This window comes from Hylaeus volcanicus, chromosome 6, assembly GCF_026283585.1.
Source record: "Hylaeus volcanicus isolate JK05 chromosome 6, UHH_iyHylVolc1.0_haploid, whole genome shotgun sequence".
Lineage (NCBI taxonomy): Eukaryota > Metazoa > Arthropoda > Insecta > Hymenoptera > Colletidae > Hylaeus > Hylaeus volcanicus.
The window spans coordinates 5,396,962-5,416,789 of record NC_071981.1 but is presented as its reverse complement, the minus strand read 5'-3'; the positions used below and the strand labels follow the sequence as shown (position 1 = coordinate 5,416,789).

At 36.7% G+C, this 19,828-nt stretch overlaps 1 protein-coding gene across 1 annotated transcript in view; it reads left to right on the top strand.

Moving 5' to 3' along the window:
* LOC128878250 (uncharacterized) overlaps window positions 1–13,765 on the top strand; it is a 246,294-nt gene extending 232,529 nt beyond the window's left edge. The window contains exons 8-15 of the mRNA XM_054126302.1: window positions 2,584–2,733; window positions 2,836–2,969; window positions 3,329–3,487; window positions 4,886–5,052; window positions 6,617–6,993; window positions 8,530–8,681; window positions 8,774–8,981; window positions 9,814–13,765. Of these exons, the coding sequence (XP_053982277.1) occupies window positions 2,584–2,733; window positions 2,836–2,969; window positions 3,329–3,487; window positions 4,886–5,052; window positions 6,617–6,993; window positions 8,530–8,681; window positions 8,774–8,981; window positions 9,814–10,046 (1,580 nt within the window). The 3' untranslated portion in view covers window positions 10,047–13,765. The remainder of the gene's footprint in view (window positions 1–2,583; window positions 2,734–2,835; window positions 2,970–3,328; window positions 3,488–4,885; window positions 5,053–6,616; window positions 6,994–8,529; window positions 8,682–8,773; window positions 8,982–9,813) is intronic.
* Window positions 13,766–19,828: the final 6,063 nt, after the last annotated feature.

Below are 19,828 nucleotides of genomic sequence, written 5' to 3'. Positions count from 1 at the left end.
GGGGGTAGTGAATAGTAATAGATATCCAGCGCACTCTTTAAATATTCCGTTTTAACGTTCGAACGTGCCTGCACGTTTTCCCAAATGCAAGTTGACGCGTGACGCTCGGCCACGTCCATATACAGGGTGTCCCACGTAACTGGAACAGGCTGTACCTTCTAAACGGTTAGGGATAGAAAACAATGTTGTAAGTGAAAGTTAAATGGTTTCGGATGGTGCATAACGTGGAACTAATTTTATGTAGTTTTGTGCATCGGTGCATCAGAAAAATTCAACTGCACTTTTTTTTAAACGGAAACCTATATTTTTGACAACATAGATGGATGTAGTTTTTTGTGCTCTATAAGAAAGTATTAACATACTTGTGTCCTAAACTTGTTCGTTAGGAAGTTATTGAGTGATTATTACTTGCTGAGGTACAGAAATAGTTCGGATTACTTTTGCCATCAATAACTTCCTAACGAACAAGTGTAGGGCATAAGTATGTTAATACTTTATTGTAGAGCACAAGAAACTGCATCGATCTGTGTCGTTAAAAATATATATGCACCATCCAAAACCATTTAACTTTCGCTTCTAACATTTTTGTCTATTCCCAACCGTTTAGGAGGTACATCCTATTCGAGTTGCGTTGGACACCCAGTATAGTAAAAGAAAAGCAATCGCATAAAACGAATTACGATGAGGGTTTCTGTAGAGCCTCAGTTCAAGTATGCTGCAAAATAATAAGATTAGAGTATAATTATTAGACCGTGGATATTTATTTAAATTCATGCTTCCATAGGTGTAAATATAGACATGAAAATTATATTGAAGTGTCTTTTATTTTCTAAACAGTCTAACATGTATTTTATTCTTCGCGTTAAAGTGCACATCCTCATACAATCAGCCCCATAAACATTCGTACCTTCTAAATTAAATAATAGCTTTGATATCTCCAAATAAATGTTTCATTATAAATATATATACAAGTGTAAAGTTTATTTACGTACATATTCGTAATGAAACACTTATTTAGAGACAACAGAGCTATTATATAATTTAGACAAATTTTTCCAACAGACATAAGAGGTACGAATACTTGTGGGACTGATTGTATATATTCCCGTATTTTCAATTGCCATAAATGTATGAACATCCACAGTCTAATAATTATTATTTTAGTGGCTAAGGAGTGCATGTGGTAGTGGACATTTGCTACTGTGAAAATTAGTTGTAGATCAAATCAATACTAGTAAGACTGTCTGTAAACAAAATACACATTTCTAATATAAGTATTAGAAATATTCATATGTATATGCAATTGTACACACACATTTCTAATCATTTTTATTTTAGCAGCTAAGGAGTGCATGTGGTAGTGGACATCTGCTACTGTGAAAATTAGTTGTAGATCAAATCAATACTAGTGAGACTGTCTGTAAACAAAATACACATTTCTAATATAAATATTATAAATATTCATACGTATATGCAATTGTACATATACATTTCATTGAACTTGTGTTTATCACAGTGAAATATTGAAAAATCCGAACAAGTGGAAAGGAAGTTCGTTGATTTTTCCAAACAACAACCACTTTCGTCTTAGATCCTCCCGAGAACTCATCAGTAATGCTTCCCTAGAAGTCCTGCCACAGATGTGTCTCCCAGCTGGAAACTGTCTCCACGGGAGCCGTTCAAACTTTGATTATCGCTCAGCTATTAGATAGGGAATCCCTACTGAGTCTGGTCGCCTCTTAAAGGGCATGATTTTCAACTGAAAAGAGCGACGAGGACAGAATCGCTCAGGAAAACCACGAGAAACGTCGTTTTTGTTCCTCGAAAGACCAACGAGCTTCACTTTCGAAATTAAATACAAGCAGCTCTTTTTAGTATCATTCTAATTTATGTTAATATCACTGGATCGTTTTTTGAACACCACTTTTACTAATTTACATAGATCCAAATTCGACGATGATGAACTCCCTGATATACAGGGTGCCCCAGAATTAGTGTAAGAACTAGAAATGGAAGGTTGCTAGGACGATTCTGAACCAGAAGTTCCGTTGCAAAAATGTTGGATGATGCTTCGTTTTTGAATTATTAACCAAAAACCACCGACCAATCACGTAGCCAGCCAATCCTGGGTCGAGTCTATGCTCTCGTGGTAAAGCGCGAGCTACTTGAACGCTGTGATTGGTCCGTGGTTTTTGGTTAATAATTCAAAAACGAGAGACCATTCAACATTTCTGCAAAGGAAATTGTGATTCAGAATCGTCTCAGCTGCCTCCCATTTTTCTTGCACTAATTCTGGAACCCCTGTATAGTCAGTCCCATAAGTATTCATACCCACTACATCCATCGAAGAAATTTGTAAAATTAAATTATAGCCATCATGTTTCCAAATCGATTTTCTATTATAAATGAATATTATAAATGAATAAACTTCGCACATGTACATATTTACAATTACAAATTTGTTTGGAAACATGAAGCATTCTATTAAATTATACAACTTTCTTCAATAAACATAGAGGGTACGAATAATTACGGGACTGACTGCATGTCTACAAATTCAATTCCTGTGGGACAATATTTAAGGTCTGAGCGGTGATAAATTCAAATTCGACAAAAACGGAGACGGGCCGGCCAGATACAACATCATCCATTTCAAGCAAACCGAGCCCGGCAAGTACAAGTGGGTCCGCGTTGGTAAATACCTCGAGGGTGAACTAAGGCTGAACATGTCCGGTAAGCGCCACGAACGGCCATCTTATCCAACCTTACTCTCCTTCTCCGCGTTTTAAATTGAAAGTTGCCTCTGTTTGCTACCCACTCGAATATTCCTTGCAGAAATCCAATTTAAACTCGGACATCCTCAGCCCCCCGACAGCGTGTGCGCTCTGCCCTGCGAAGTCGGCCAGGCAAAGAAGTACGTGGAGGGTGAGAGATGCTGTTGGCACTGCTTCAACTGCACCCAATATCAGGTTCGTGCCTCCTTTCGGTGCTGGTACCGCATACGGGACAATCCTTGCTCTACATATTTCTCACCCGTCGAAGAAATCCATCTCGAAAACAGTTCCTTTTTTTTTTGTTACTTAATGTATTCCATCTCGCACGCTTCCTCTTGAGGAGGGAAAGAGGATACATTTGCTTGATTTTAAGTTTCCTCGATTCTCATACTTTCTGCCAAGCCCTGAATTTTCATTCTTTCTCCATTTTCCACTTTCTGAAAATGTCTGGAAAATTTTCGGTGCAAATGTCTCTATAAGTAGCCGTTGAAAGGAACGATGCAATATGATAAATGGAATTAATTTCACGTGAAATGTGAATGTTTGTCAAACAGATACGACATCCGAAGGATGAGACGCAATGTATTCAATGTCGTCAAGGTACCGTGCCAGACGAGACGCATTCTACTTGTCGTGACATCCCACAGGAATTCCTGCGGCCCGAAAGCGGTTGGGCAATCGGAGCAATGTCCTTTTCTACCACGGGGATGCTGGTAAATAATTCAACGTACTCTAGAAACTAACACAATCATAGCGAAAAATTTTACTTAGAAGACGGACGGTGAACAGAAGAAATTTTACGCTTTGAATACGACAGAATAGAATTTAGTAAAAGAATAGTAGCCACCCTCTTGCGAGTAATGCGTTCACACACAGAAACTGTTGGAATAACTCATTTATTTTGCCACGTAGCCGCTCCCTTTAAATTTTCGAAAACATTTTCTCTTGTCTTGGGTGTTTTCGACTATTAAAAATACGACTTGTTCCTGTCTCGAAAGATTATTTAGAAAGAACATTTCATAGCAGTCATTTTTCATCGTTAGCAGAAGCGAGGGGTGGATTTCCATTCTTTATTCCAGGCGTCTTGTACACTCAGCCTTATAAGGGAGGTCAGTTTTTAAAAATTGATCATAAAATGTTGCAAGGCTGGCTTTATCCACTGATTCAGTTATAACAACAACACAACATGCTAACAAGAATAACCAAGTACTTCTTTAGAGTTTATTACTATAAATCATATTAGTCTCCCTATCAAGGTGACGTATTAATTCTAAACTTGTACTGCACATGTTGATTAAATTCATAGCATCTATAAATTACACTGGAGGGTATTTAATAATTCCGTCTTCTCAGAAGAGAAGTAAACACAGTTAAAAGAACCTGCTGGCACTGCTGCAGAGTAATTATCTCAGTGTTTATTCACGTAGAATTTAATTTCGCCAAGAACTGAATTTTAAATAACAGGATAAGTATTCGTAACCTGTACTTCAAAGAAATTTGTCTAATTTAAATGATAGGATTCATGTTTCCAAATAAATTGTCCAATTCCAAACAAATTAAAATAAATATATTAAATTGTCCCGAAAGTTTCTTTCGTTTTATTAATAATTAATATATACACAATATTTTATGTTTTATGTTACATTACTGAATTGTGTACGATTCATTTCGCTTCATTACTGTTACAGCATCAATGTCTAAGAAATTAGATTGTCTATTTATATAATCACTGCCACAGAAAATAATTGAATGCAACTCACGAAAGAAACTTTTGGGACAACCTAATATATATGTACAATTGCAAATTGATTTGGAAACATTAATTTAAATTAGAATGAAGCGTTGATTGAAATCAGAAATGAATTATTTATTTAAATTAGAAAAATTACTTCAGTAAATATTGAGGGTACGAATACTTATGGGAATTATAATCCTATTCATTCCACAAATACTACTTACAAACATTCCTAAAAGCATTCCATCGAGTTGTTATACCAAGTTACCCAATTCCAAACAATTATCAAAACAACCAATACTCATAATTCTTCCCGATGCTTCCTGGTGGAAATTTTGGGATAATTGACACGAGAAATATTTCGCGATTTGTCCAGATAACGTCCTTCGTGTGCGGAGTGTTCCTGAAGCACAACGACACACCGGTGGTCCGTGCATCGGGTCGCGAGCTGTCCTACGTTCTGCTATCGGGGATCCTGCTCTGTTATCTCGTTACGTTCGCTCTGGTGATGAAGCCCACGGACATCGTTTGCGGTATCCAAAGGTAAGAGGTTAAAGGTATGCAACACGGGCCCACCCCTCGGCCCATTCTTCTTCGCGGAGAAAGTTCTGTGGCTCCGAGGTGATCCAATTTTCGGCGAAACGAATCGGCCCCCGTCGTTGGGAATATTAACTGGGTAACGCAATACATGATCGATCGAGGCAAAGCTGATGAAGCTGGGGAGGCGAAATTCTATCAGAAAGTGAATTACGCGATATTCGATTACCGGGAATCAGAAGAAGAATATAAAGCGGAGCGGCGAATCTATTAGTAAAGTTGCACCTGCCTCCGCTATCTTAAACGTCTGGGCATCGAGCTGTGTTTAATTAACCTATTTAAGTCTGAAGGAAACGGGAGGATATATACACACAATGCCTGCGTTTTTAAAGAATTCAAAATTCGTTTTACCAGATTTTTTTATCTGCTTGGTCTTGATATTATTATTTCGAGAAATACAGTCAGTCCCATGAATATTTCCTCTACGTCTATTGAAGAAGTTTGTCTAAATTAAATAATAGGTTTGATGTTTCCAAATAAATGATTCATTACATATAATGTACATAAATACGTGTCCAGAATGCATATATGTAAATATATGTAATTATTACAAACATATGTAAATATATATACAGAAATGATTTGTTTTCAAATAAATGTTTCATTATAAATAATATACGTAAATACATGTTCAGAATGTATATATGTAAATATATATAATTATTACAAACATATGTAAATATATATACAGAAATGATTTGTTTTCAAATAAATGTTTCATTATAAATATGTATATGGATAAACTTCAAACATTACATTAGTGCATATACAGGGTGTTCCAGAATTAGTGTACTCAGGCGCTGTGATTGGTCGGTGGTTTTTCGTTAATAATTCAAAAACGAAGCATCACTCGACATTTTTGCAAAGGAAATTGTTGTTCAGAATCGTCTTAGCTACCCTCCATTTCCTGTTCTTATACTAATTCTGGGACACCTTGTATAATGTACAATTTATTTGGAAACATCAAAACTATCGTTTAATTTAAACAAATACCTTTAATAAAGGTACGAATATAATAAGAGGGTATGAATATTTACGGGACTGACTGTATATGCATGTCTATGTGAAGATGCTGTCTAGTCTACGCAGGAGAAGATTTAAAAGATGTTGAGATACAACATTTACTTAAACAAATTCATCAACCTATACAAAGCCATTTATTGTAATAAAATTTTTAATTGGAGGTTTTATTCTCGATACTTTTCTCTGGGCGTCTCACACCTAGTAGACGATAATCAGAAGCTACTGAAAAACTCTGATTTGAGATTTTATATGACAACAAATCCTGTATTCCGAATAACTTTTACAGGAACATTATTTGGATAGCTCCTTCCCCTCGCGAGATATCTAACCGTTCCACTTGAACACCCTGTATAACCCAAGATAGAAGCATAACTTCCCATTAACTTCTCTTATGAGATCGACAAATGTTATCGTCACGTGTTCACATATTTACTTATCGATTATGCAGCGGTAGGACGTGTACAAGAGGCACTTCTGTGTTCGACAGATTCGCCGCGGGTTTCTGCTTCACCGTTGTCTACGCAGCCCTATTAACGAAGACAAATCGAATATCAAGGATCTTCAACGCGAGCAAACACAGCGCAAAGAGGCCGTCATTCATATCCCCGCGGTCCCAGCTGATCATTTGCTCGGGTCTAGTGTCTGTGCAAATCTTAATTAATGGAGTTTGGATGATAATTGATCCGGCAAAGGCGATGCATCACTACCCGACCAGGGAAGACAATTTACTTGTTTGCAACAGTTACGTCGACGCCAGTTACATGATAGCGTTCGCCTATCCTATCATGCTGATCGTTGTTTGCACCGTTTACGCGGTCCTCACGAGGAAGATCCCCGAAGCCTTCAACGAAAGCAAACACATCGGTGAGAGCGCCTTGGTGGGAAGCAATTTTTTTCCAATTTCAGCGTTTCCAATATTCTCTCCCTACTCGGTCCTTTCGATGTCCTTTGTAGTACCTTTATGTTTGTCCATACTTTATAGAATACATCTTGGAAAGCTTTTTCACTCATATTTCACATTTTTCATTCGTAATTCCCTCCTCAGTTCTTTCTACATCCATTACGATATTCTTTAGTTTGTTTATGTATGAAGTGCTTGCGGCTGATAAATAAGGCTCATTAAGTATAGCCAGTATAGCTCGGGTACCTCGGGATCGCTAAACTCATACTTAGCTATACAATTAAATATAGCTACAGCCCCTAAGGGCTACTGTTCCTTTACAGTAGCTTTGTATTATGTTGTCCCAAAAGTTTCTTTTGTAATTTGCACTCAATTATTATTTGTGGTAGTGTTTATATAAATAAATAATCTAATTTCTTAGATGTTGATGTCGTAACAGTAATGGAGCAAAATGAATCGTATACAATTCAATAATTTAACATTAGATATAAAATATTGTGTATGTATTACTTATTAATAAAACGAAAGAAACTTTTGGGACAACCTAATATTTGTACATACTTTACAGAATGTACACTGTACCACCAATGGTTGAAACATTGAATTTCATTACAATTTTAATGACTGTTTCCAAATTTTGTTATACAATTTTTGTACGCTATACATGAATTACATACAATTGTTTGTTTTTATTTTCATCAAGTGCATAGGGCTCTGTTTCTCCTATATTGCACTACTATGTGTACATCGAGCTATCGCACTTATCTGATTCTTTCTCATATTTATCCGTTACTTTATTTTACGCTATAGGCTTTTCTATACCTTATATTTGTTAATCGGCCCTAACCCAATCATGAAAAACCGGGGAGGACCGCCCAAGGATTCGAATCCAGGTTTCTCAGCGTAGTAGTCGGCTACGCTACGCACTGCTCTACTGTCCGTCCGCTTACACACTATTGTTTTATGCATAATTTAGTTCAAAGTAAAATATTTTTGCATTTAATTGGAAGAAGTGCCGTTAAAACTAGTCTTTGTTTCATCACGGTAGAAATATTTAGAAATAAATGTCGGTAGGTTTAAGGTCTATTTACACATATCCGTAACGTGTCAGTTCCGTATCCATTCAGTTCGTAATGTTCCATCAGTGTCAGTGATTTTAAATATTTTTCTGTTGTTTTTGAATGGGCATGTTCACACACGTCCGACACCGCTCCGTGACATTATCGATACGGAACTGACACGTTACGGATATGTGTAAATAGACCTTTACTGTTAAGAGCCTCTTACAATCATAGATAAATTGCATGCTTTCACCAAAATTTCCCCGCCTCTGTAGATTTCCATCTCAACGCAAACCTTATTACCAAGACAACAAGTAGAAACATTTGACTTGCAAATGCCCAAAACCCTCTCCTCTGTCACCACAGTCAACTTGTGATTAGATCGGAGAGTTGCAAACTCAAAGTTGCATCATAACTAGTTCCATGTTTTCCATTTAGGTTTCACTATGTACACCACGTGCGTGATATGGTTAGCCTTCGTGCCATTATATTTTGGTACCGGGAACAACGTCGCCCTAAGAATCACCTCGATGTCGGTGACCATAAGTCTCTCCGCGTCCGTGACCATAGCTTGCCTCTTTAGCCCCAAGGTAATTCGCGACAATCGTTACGGCGATCGTTGAAACAAAGCTTGCTCGGAGAAAACATTTTTTAAACTCCCTTTCGTTTTTCGTCTCGACAGCTGTACATCATTCTGATTCGACCCGAGAGGAACGTTCGTCAGAGCATGATGCCAGCTAGATACAACACAACGAAAAGCTCTGCGGTGACGCCGACAAACGCCTCGAGCATGATCGCACCTGTAACGCTCACTGCGGCCACGTGCGATCAAAATAAAACTGTCAAGAAACACATCATCAACACCATCGACTGCTCCACGCAAAGCGAATGTGAGTGACTGTCGGTTAGATCAATTGGTTAGATCAATGATTTTCCGAAATGGGAGGATTTTGTTTTTTGAGATTATCGCGGTGGACACTTGAACGTCATCTTTCACGTTTAACCCTTTCAGTACTACTGCCACCTACAGGCGGCGTCCATGAAACGCTCTTTGGGTACCTACAAGGTCCTACAAGGTCCTACAAGGTCCTACAAGGTCCTACAAGGTCCTACTGGCGCCTATTGGCGCAACCACTCCTGTGGGAAACTTCTTCGTACCATGAAGCATTTATTTAACCCTTTGCGCTCGGGTGGCGCCTCTAGGGCGACGTATGTAATTTAAAAGTGATTTTGTGAACGTACAATTTCAAATTCACTTACATCAGAATACAACTAATTATTAATTGAAATAATAATACATTGAGTCATGAACGTTCGTAGATGTTTCTCTTCGAAGTAGAGTTTTTGGTTTCACAGAAATTTATTATAAAACTGGACTGGACATGATTCTATAGAAAAATGCCTCGAGCGCAAAGGGTTAAATTAGACAAATTTTTTTAATAAATATAGAAGGTACGAATACTTATGAAACTGATCGTATAGCATTGGTATTAGAGGAGCAACTAATTTGTGAATTAAAATAATTCTTCCTAAAAATTAAGATAACAATATCGTTAGTAATAGAGTGACTTTAGAAAGAAGTTTGAAGCGAAGTACCTGGATCAAACTGACTGGCTCGACAAGTTTCATGTTAATAGTCTAAACAGTTTTCAGTTCAATTTTGTTTAGTTTGCTCAGTTAGACAGGTTGCTAATTACGCTAATTGAATATTTCCGTTTTCAGATTACGAGTTGGAAGTGAAGGATCAGAAAAATGGCAAACCACCCGCCACGGTTGTTTCGCGTTCGACTCAGACCTGCACTAACAACGACAAGGATTCGAGTGCTGTGGTGGCTGGCAAAGACTCGAAGGAGAACAGTACGACAACGACGAAGGAAAACACCACAATGAAACAAATAAATAACAACGCTAGGATAGGGAACGGACCAGTCAATCAAACGGACGTCACCTTGTAGCAGAAAGCTTCCATAGATTCCGCCATGTTGTCCGCGAATTTGAAACCAATCTCGAAGAAACCCGTAGTGGTTTGAAGGGAACCTAAGAGAATTACCTTTGGATATTTTGTAAATACGACTAAACGCGAATCGCGAGGCGTCGATTAAAAAGAAACTGTGCGCTAATTGTCCTCAAAGCTGCGGACGATGTCGAACCTCAACACGTGTGACGATAGTTGTGTAAAATCACACGATCTTGCGGCGCCTGTTTCACACGTTTGGAGGAATTTGTTTCGTGTATGCGCGCTGGGACGATAATAAATTCTAATTACGAAACCGAGGCTATAAATTTAATTATCGGAAATTCTATGCAAAGAATGTTTATCGGAGGAATTTTAATAAGTAATAAACTGGGAGTACACCTAAGCCTCGAGTTACACGGAATTTTTCACACGATTTGCAAACTGTGCATTTCGAAAATTCATACTGCGAATTTATCGTGCAATTTATGCTGCTTTTAGTTCCGTTTATTTGTTAACATTGACACTGAACCTAAAAAAATTAACTTCCCCTTATTTGTACACAAGAAACATTCACGTTAAGGCAAAATTAACCCTTTGCGCTCGGGTGGCGCCTCTGGGGCGACATATGTAATTTAAAAGTGATTTTGTGAACATACAATTTCAAATTCACTTACATCAGAATACAACTAATTATTAATTGAAATAATAATACATTGAGTCATGAACGTTCGTAGATATTTTTCTTCGAAGTAGAGTTTTTGGTTTCACAGAAATTTATTATAAAAATGGACTGGATTTGATTCTATAGAAAAATGCCTCGAGCCCAAAGGGTTAATATTGTAATAATATAATATTGTAATTATATCATAAATAGACTGATATTTTGTCTCGTATTTGTATCTTATTTTACTTTGCGTTGAAATAACCTATATTTAGACGGTTTTTCATATAAAAAAACTATGATCTTCCATGTAAATCGGGGGGTTGGTGTGCTGTATGCGAAATACACGACACCGGAACGGCGCTAATAAAACAATTGCACTGTACGCCAAGCTGACACGCATAATCATCGATCGTAATTAATCGTTAAGTCGCGTTTTAAAAATTGCTCTGGTTTCCTCTGTGATCATAGCATAATGCATGAACTGCGTGAATCTCTTTTGTACATACACCGAATCATTCTCATTGTGCACATTAACGCAAAAATGTCATTCATAGTTAACCGAATTGATTGTAAATATCGACGACAGTCGAACTCGTAGTTCTTGTAAAAAAGAAAAAAAAAATGAAAACTTGGAACTATCGTAGCCGGATCGTTGCCAAATATAAATAATTGCGATCTTCTACCGATGAATGTAATTTTTGTAAAAAAAAAAGAAACAGAGAAAAGAAAAAGAAAGCAGAAGGAACATACAGCAAAAAAAAAATCATCCGTCGGATCTTCTGTACAGAAAACTTCTGTCTGTAAATATTACTCGATGCGCGAGACGTAATTAAGTAAGACTACTTAATGAATTGAAGTAATTTCAAAACGAAAGTTAAACATTTGAAATGACGACTCGAGGCTCCTCGAGTCGCGACTATACGAAACGTAGACACTTAGGGAATCTTTTTTCTTCTTTTTCGAATCCTCTCTGCAGACTATAGGAATTGCTACACGTAGAATTAAAGATCGCGACGATCGCGTGCTGGAATCTTTTCTCCTAAGATCTAGTCGCTCTAATTTTAACTGTAACGTTTAACGCTTGGTATTTCCGTGAGAAAGGCGAAACGAACGAGGACGAGAAATTATTCTGTAGGTTTCGATGACGATTGTTGAGAATTATTGCAAACCTTTGTCACGGTGCCACGATCAGTGGTACGAATCTGCGATAAACATATCCCACTCTAACCACGTGCGTAGGAGTTGTTTTTCCGATAGTGATAGTTGCGCAGAAATAAGTCATACGATTATTACTTGGGATAATTACGTTTATACACGTGTATGGATGGACTTGACAAAACTTTTTGGATTTTTATAGGACCGAGGAAGAGGCTTTTCGCCAGACTTTGGGTACGAATGAGCCCGCGTATCCATCGTTTGGCCTGATAGACGTCCTGTGTTTCCTCAAACTTTCGTATTAGAACCGACGCGAAGTCCTGTTTCAACCTTGGAAAATAATTCAACGCTAACGCAAGCGATAGTTGGCCGTGTATAACAAAAACAAGCATGTTTGACTGATAGTTGACGTTAGCTGAGGTTTTAGGCTGTAAGCTGTGTGTTCGACTTGCTTCAGAATTGCAGGTAGCTTCTTCAGGAATCGAATGACACTCTGACTCTGGTACTCTGTCTTTGGTTACCTTCGATTGTACAATTGGTACAAAGAGAATGGACGTCAGGTGTTTTGTAGTAATATGTGGATCTTGTTAACCCTTTGCACACGAGGCCTTTATTTTGGTATCTACCAGCAACTCGAGATGTTTCTTAACACTTTATTTACCGGGAGCCTATTTATAGGCTTTTTAAATGCAGTATTTAGTTATTCGAATTTATTTACTGTGTTGATGCTTGTCTACTTACAATGTTCAGTGTTTAGTAACAGACTTGGCTTTCAATGTATCTAGTAACAGTATGGAGGAATTATTGTCAGCCTAGAATGGGATATGCTACTGTAGAAAATTCTTTTGTGAATTAAAGTCTGCTTTTAAATAGCCCGGTAGATAAAGTGTTAACATTCTACTGCTACGATTTCTAAGCTATCGAGATTTTAGAACAAGGTCAACTTTACCTCACCGACAATCATTTTATTGATACGTCGAGCTCCGAAGAAATTGAACCTATAAACTTTGGGTATAGTAGATTTGCTCCATGAAACCTAATGCTGACTGAGAGTCACCTCTCGAGTGCAGAGGTTCATTTTTCGAGTGAATCTTTTCCAAACAATTACAACAACTTGCCACCTTCAAATGGCCCAAGCTACACGATACAAATATCAGTGCGCCGTTTTATCCTCGAAGAAGCTAGCTAATAAATAGACTGCGGATCTTTATGCATTTATAGGAAATTTGAATGTACAAGAACCTACAAAATGCAAACAATATGCAAGAATATGAAAAAGATTGAAAGTAAAGTTCACGTTATAATATTTGCAGAATAAAATAAATTCCTATTTAGGTTCAATTTTTGTAGACACGTTCGCGAATATTTTATTTTGCATAAAGATCCGCAGTCTACTAATAAAACATCAGAGAATCCTACCCAAAGGACACGGTTTACGCTCGGAAGCCTCAGTTAGTACCAGCCATGAAGAACCAGGCCCTGTACGCTTAAAGTATCTTACATTTGACTGTTTTTTCGAATGGTGCGTTTGAATCGTGGCGTGTACATACATATTGAACGTGCAACTGTACACAACATATAGGTGCACGTGTATCGCGAGACTTGAAACGAAAATGTTAGTTCATACGGAATCAATTTAGTCGTAACGTTCGATAAGAATAAAGAAAAAAAAAAGTGTACGGAGGTGCAAACAGCGTAGCGATAAACTATCGAAAAATGCAATGCAATGACAATGTCAAGAACACTAATTACGATCAAACTGTTATGGTCTACAAGCATATTTTAAATACGTACGAATGGTAAGGTAGAAACACGAGTTTAAGTGGTATTACGATGTATCCGTTACAGTGAACAAAAAAAGAGAAAAAAAAGGAAAAATAAAAGCAATTATTGAATTATTCGTGGTGTTGTCATTTCAATAAATGAAATAAATGATATAGCACAGAAGATACCCTAAGCTCATGCTATATTTACGATGAATTATACGCGTATAACAGGGTGATCCGTTCGCTAGTAGAAACAATTGACAACCACAATAATAGCCGACCGTCATCGTAGACGATGACGATAGCTCCCGCAACGAAATGGACTGTATGGGTGTCACCGTCATAAAGTTTACAATGAGGGTCGTCTATCGTTGTGGTTGTCCATTGTGTTTATTACCGAGCGGATTACCCTGTAGCAGCCGATTAGCTAATATTACTTACTATGTAACTACGAATTGCATTAATGGTAATACAATTAATAATTACACAATTAATAATATCAGGGCCCAGGTCTCACCACGTGGAAGTTGCTGCTTATGAAGACCCGCCCTACCACATCCCAACCACCCTGCCTTTTTGATGTAATATTACGGGCATCACGATCATGTTCCGATCAGTGTTAGAAGAACAAAAAAAAAACAAATATTAGGCGAATATAAGGATGTACTTTAGAGCGTACTTATGAGCGTGTTGATTTTAGTTCGATGAAACGAACAGAAGAGAAAACACCAAAAGGATGCTTTTCGAAACCTAGTACCCAGGAACGAATATCAGAGAAAACAACCAAACGATGATTTCCGAAAAAAAGAACTCAGAAACAAGTACAAGAGAAAACAACCCAACGATGATATCTGAAACATAAACTAAGAACCATTAAACATATGTAATAGTATGAAGATTGATTTTCCAGAAGAAGGAAGTTGTATTCTTAAATACTCTGTAACAGAAACTTCTTCACAGGATTAGTAAATAGCTGAAAGAAGAACGTATTAGTGGGCATAGAAATAAAATGGTGCATTATCCAGATTCTTTTCTTGCAAATCGTTTCAAAGTGAAACGAGTAACCATATTTGACTTCAATTCTTTCATACATGAATTGTGACGAATACACGAAATGACAAGATAAAAAATTCAAATATTATGAAAGTGAATTTAAATGTGAAATTAATAATTTTTTAAATGCAAAAAGAAAAGAACATGTAATGACACATTTTAACCGCACAAAATAGAAACAAACGAATGGTAATTTCCATATAAGAAAGATGGAATTAAACGTGATAGATGATTTACATTCCCCACCAGATAGGAAAGAATATTACAGGCAATACTTCTACAAAATAGCACGAAATGACAATTTTAGAAATAGAAATAGACGATGGGGTTGCGTAATAATTCTCTACACGAGTCAATCAATTATATCATTATTGAAATATCAATGAAAACTACGCAAGACTAAGGGTTTCGCGAAAGAAAATGAAAAATACAAAATAAACAATATATCGACAGCAATGACGCAATACGCTTCAATAATCGCAATATTAATTACTGAAATTCACAAAAATCTTTTCGCACTTTTTTACCGATACCGCTAGCTGTCGTTCTGTGATTTCAAATAGGTACCAGTAAATACCGATAACGGTTTTTACACTCTAGGGTATTCACTTTTGTTTCGGGGGGAGTTTCAGGAGGAGCGCGTAGCGTGGCATTTATCAAAAAAGAAAAACCCGTGCGCATCATTTTTATGCGACTTTAACCGACACTGCTAGTCGTCAAGTTGCGATTTTTTATCGATATTACAGAACGCGAATGACGATTTTTAAAATATTCTTAATAAACAGATAAAAATCAAGTTGGAAATGTTGCGTGAATATTCACGCATTGCGCTTTGCGACTCGTTATACGAACTTTACTAATATTTGGAAGCGAGTGGGGTGGGCTGCATTTATTATTCGCGATACTAAACCGTGGGACTATAAAGGATCCTGATTTTCCAGGAATAATCGATGAATCTGCGAGATTGTGAGTGCATCCTTTTTCGCAACGCGAAAAATATTCATACGCAACACTAATTCAACCCGTTTTATATTTATTCGCAACACTAATTGCAACGCGATTTGTATTCATTCGCAACACTAATGGAAACCGCGGCGCGCCAAACGCTGGATCGGGACCTGAAAAAGAAACTACGACTACTACAACTACAGGCGAGTATAGTGATAAAGTACTAATAAGTATGACTCCCAATCTTCGAAACCGAAGATGGAGAGCCATTTGATGCTGCCCACTCTTGCGACAGTTTGTCAGGGCCTCTTCAGCTTTCAGCCTCTTCTTTCTTCGGGCGCATTGCCCAATCTGAAATAAGCTCGGTTCCGTGCAATTCAACCGACGTTCAACCTGTGTTGAACCACACGTCTGTAACCGAGCGGGACGAGCGTTTCGATGAAGTTAATACGCGACCGCGAACGCGAAAGAGTAGCGACTATAAAGTCGCAGATTCAAAAAATCGAAAGCAACGCCAAAATCGAACGAAGTATTTGGTTCGAATCGGCTTGCGTATCGATACTTCGAACCCCGCTACAGAAACAAGTGTCACCGTGTACCGCACCTACCCAGCTAAATAGTGACGCCCTGTTCCTGGACCGTACCTACTGGGATTTAACATACACACCAGAAAGGACCTATCTCCCTAAGCTAAATCTAAAAATGACAAACTCATTCGCACCAACACACACACTCCACGGTTCTCATTCATGAACCCGGGCGCAAAACCTAAACTAGAGACAACGTCCCGGGACGCCTCCGACGCCCGAATTCCAAATACAACTCGCACACTCTAATGCACATACGTACCAAATCCTGAAATCGTCTGACAAAGGCTAGTGACCATTGCGTTTACGGATAATATTCGTAAATATTTTAGAAACTTTTTTGATATAATCGTCGTTTGTACAAAACGAGTGTTAACGTAATTGGTCTTTTAAATTAATGGCAAATGAAACTTTGGATTTGTTATTTGGAAAGAATAATGTTATAACTATTTTGTTACTCGATATCATTTCGATAGTTAATTACATATAATAAATTAATAATATGTGTATGCATATACATATTATATATATATATATATATATATATATATATATATATTTAAATACATATATAATATAAGATGTATAATGAATTTTTCTACCGACGCAATCCCACAGCCTAACCACAAACACACACATGTGGGAAATACGTCGTGCACGATACACTAGCCAATGTCAGCCGCCAACATATATTATTAGTTAAATTAGATCATTTTTCGCTCAAGCAAGTAGCACCTGGGCACTTGAATGAGTTCAGGCATCGAACACGGAATGGTTAACCTGAAAATCCTCACTAAAAAGAATAATTAGTAAATCTAAGCGGGTTAGCATCTTTTCATTAAATATCATTTTATTCTCAATTAAAAGTGACTCGACTTTTAATGTGTACGAATTCAACATTGAAAACTATGAATTTATTAATAATAAAAAATTTAATTATAAAGAAGAACGAATTGAATAAAAATTGAGTTAATTTTCAAGAAATAATGTTAGCAAGACTTTACGATAAAATAAATTGTTTTTGAATTTATGATGCATGTTTGTATCCTATCAGGTGATTCCCTTGTGAAAGTAAATTTTTTAATTAGGAAAAAACAAATCAATTCACTTTGACGCAGGAATCGACCTATCGCGAAGCGTTCTTCTTGCACGTATTGGAAAAGTTTAAACGGAATTAATTTATATTTATTACTGTACACGTTCAAATTCTATTTGAACAGGAAATAGAATTTGAACGTGTACCGTGAACAATTTTGAAAGAATCAAATGTTTCAATATTGTATATTGAATTACATAAAGAATCTAATATTTCAATAACGTAATATTTCATAAAATAGTGGATCTTGAATTTTAATTTAATAGTAACACCAAATAAATCAGCATTTCAAGACTAAATTTATTTAAAAAATACTATGTAAAAATTAATATATTATTAATAGAAAACGCGACGTACAAGAAGACCCTATCCTGAACTAACAAATAAAACAACAAATGTTAGTACTCACGGGTAGCATGACTACCCGCGATCACTATACTCGCCAAAATGCACGTATACAACCGATCACCAGTGCCGATTCGGACCTTTATGTCCTACGGCATGGTTGATGATCGGAGGAACAAAAATCGTCATGCAACTCACCAGCCGCCAAATAATCTTCATCGCCAGAACGTTGGTTCTGCTAATGGTACCATCAGAGTAGGTAGTTACGCCTGTAGAATCTGCTAACTGACATCGGAGTAGTTGAAGAGTTGTACTTGGAGTAGTAGCCTGAAAATCTGCAAAATTTAACACAAAACGTAAGAATCTATTTTTAACGTTATAGTCGTTGGCAATTTTAATAAAAAACCGAATAAAGTTTAGATACTTACATTTTTGGCTCGTAGAGCGCCGCTGAATGAAATGATGATTCTCCGTCATTTACTTTATTACCGGTAACGAGATATTTCATACAGTATATGATAATTAAAAAAAAACAAAGTAAAAATAAAAAATCTGTGAACGCGCGCGAAAATTGTACTCGGCGAACAACACTGACTCTAATTTCGCGATTGAAAAAGTAGTTAAGAATCGTGATGATGTAAAATGAATATTTAATGTGCAAAAAACACTGACTCTATTTTTTCGCGTTTGTCTAACATGAAAATAAGAAATCTACGAAGCAAGCACTAACTCTAATAACCGCATTGTCTGCGGTCACAAAATTGTCTGAAACGAAAGATGATTAGTATATGGGGGGCAGGGAGGGCACGCGATTTAAAAAAAAAAAAGAAAAATCTTATTCGTTCGTCATGGTGCTATTTGAAATAAAAGTGTTGGCTGTTTAATACCCCCGAATCTGGTAAGTATTATAGACATCTATTTAATATTCAATTATACAATTATTCTAAATGTAAGGTATAATAACGATTAATAATTATATTGAGAATTACCATCATTGTGAATAATTAATTAGATTACATTATACTCAATTTTCCTTTAAATGTTTCCAGTGATTGTCGTCGTTCTTTCGTATTTACGGCGTCCGTCGTGGAAATTGAAAATGAAGAATTCTGAAAACAGAAGGTTCAAAGTTAAAGAAACTTCATTGCATATAAATAGATTTATAAAAAAGTTTTTAAAAATATTATAAACGTTTAAAGAATATTTATTATTTCAATTGAAGTACACATTTGATATCGAATCAATCGAAACATTTCGTCAATTGCACGTCACTTGTCGCTTCGTACAAAATGGAACTTTCTGGTAAATAAATCTGAAGTTTTCCGCGTTAATTACAGAATCAAAAAGAAATCGCGTGTTAAAAGCACTAAAAGAATTTATTCGACAATAAGAAATGCTAATTAATTCACTATTCCGATTGATTCACTATTTCACTATTTAAATGCAAAATTCAATTAATCGTTGCTTCGAGAAATTTCAATCGAAATCTATTACGAATAGCCCTTTGCAATAACTGTGTCGCGTCGGTTACCGAAATTCAGAACGAACATTAAAAAGTATAAAAAAAAGTAAAAAATTCAAAAGAATTCGTTAAAACCGATACACTAGCAATATTAATTAGCAATAAATTAATTAGAAATAGCTCGCGAAAAGTCCGATGCAATCCAAAAGAATGTATGCATGTGCATCGGTACTTTGTAGAAAATCCACGAAATCGATCTTGATCTTTTCGGGTCAATTACGAAATCGATAGGGAACACACACGTTAATCGGCACCACAACAACGTATTACACGATAAAGCCGAACGATGATAACTCGAAGCAACGATTGTTTAAACTTCGGAAGAATTTATGCTAATTAATTAGTTTACCGGAGAACACGTGCACTCACCTCGAGACGCCGGGCAGAAAAGAACGGTTTGACTCCGTCGTCAAACGTTGGGGATGGGGCGGACGTGGGCGTGGTGGGGGGAGAACGATGTGATACGTCGACAGACAATTACGTGATTGGTTGATCTCCCGATCTGTTAGCGACAATTTGAACACCTTGGCTAAACAAATTAATATTACAAAATTAACAAAAAGAATAAAGAAAACAAACTAAAATTTAATTTCCTCGTACTTAATTACCTCTGCGGAATGCAACATCGTCTGTAACTTTTTCCA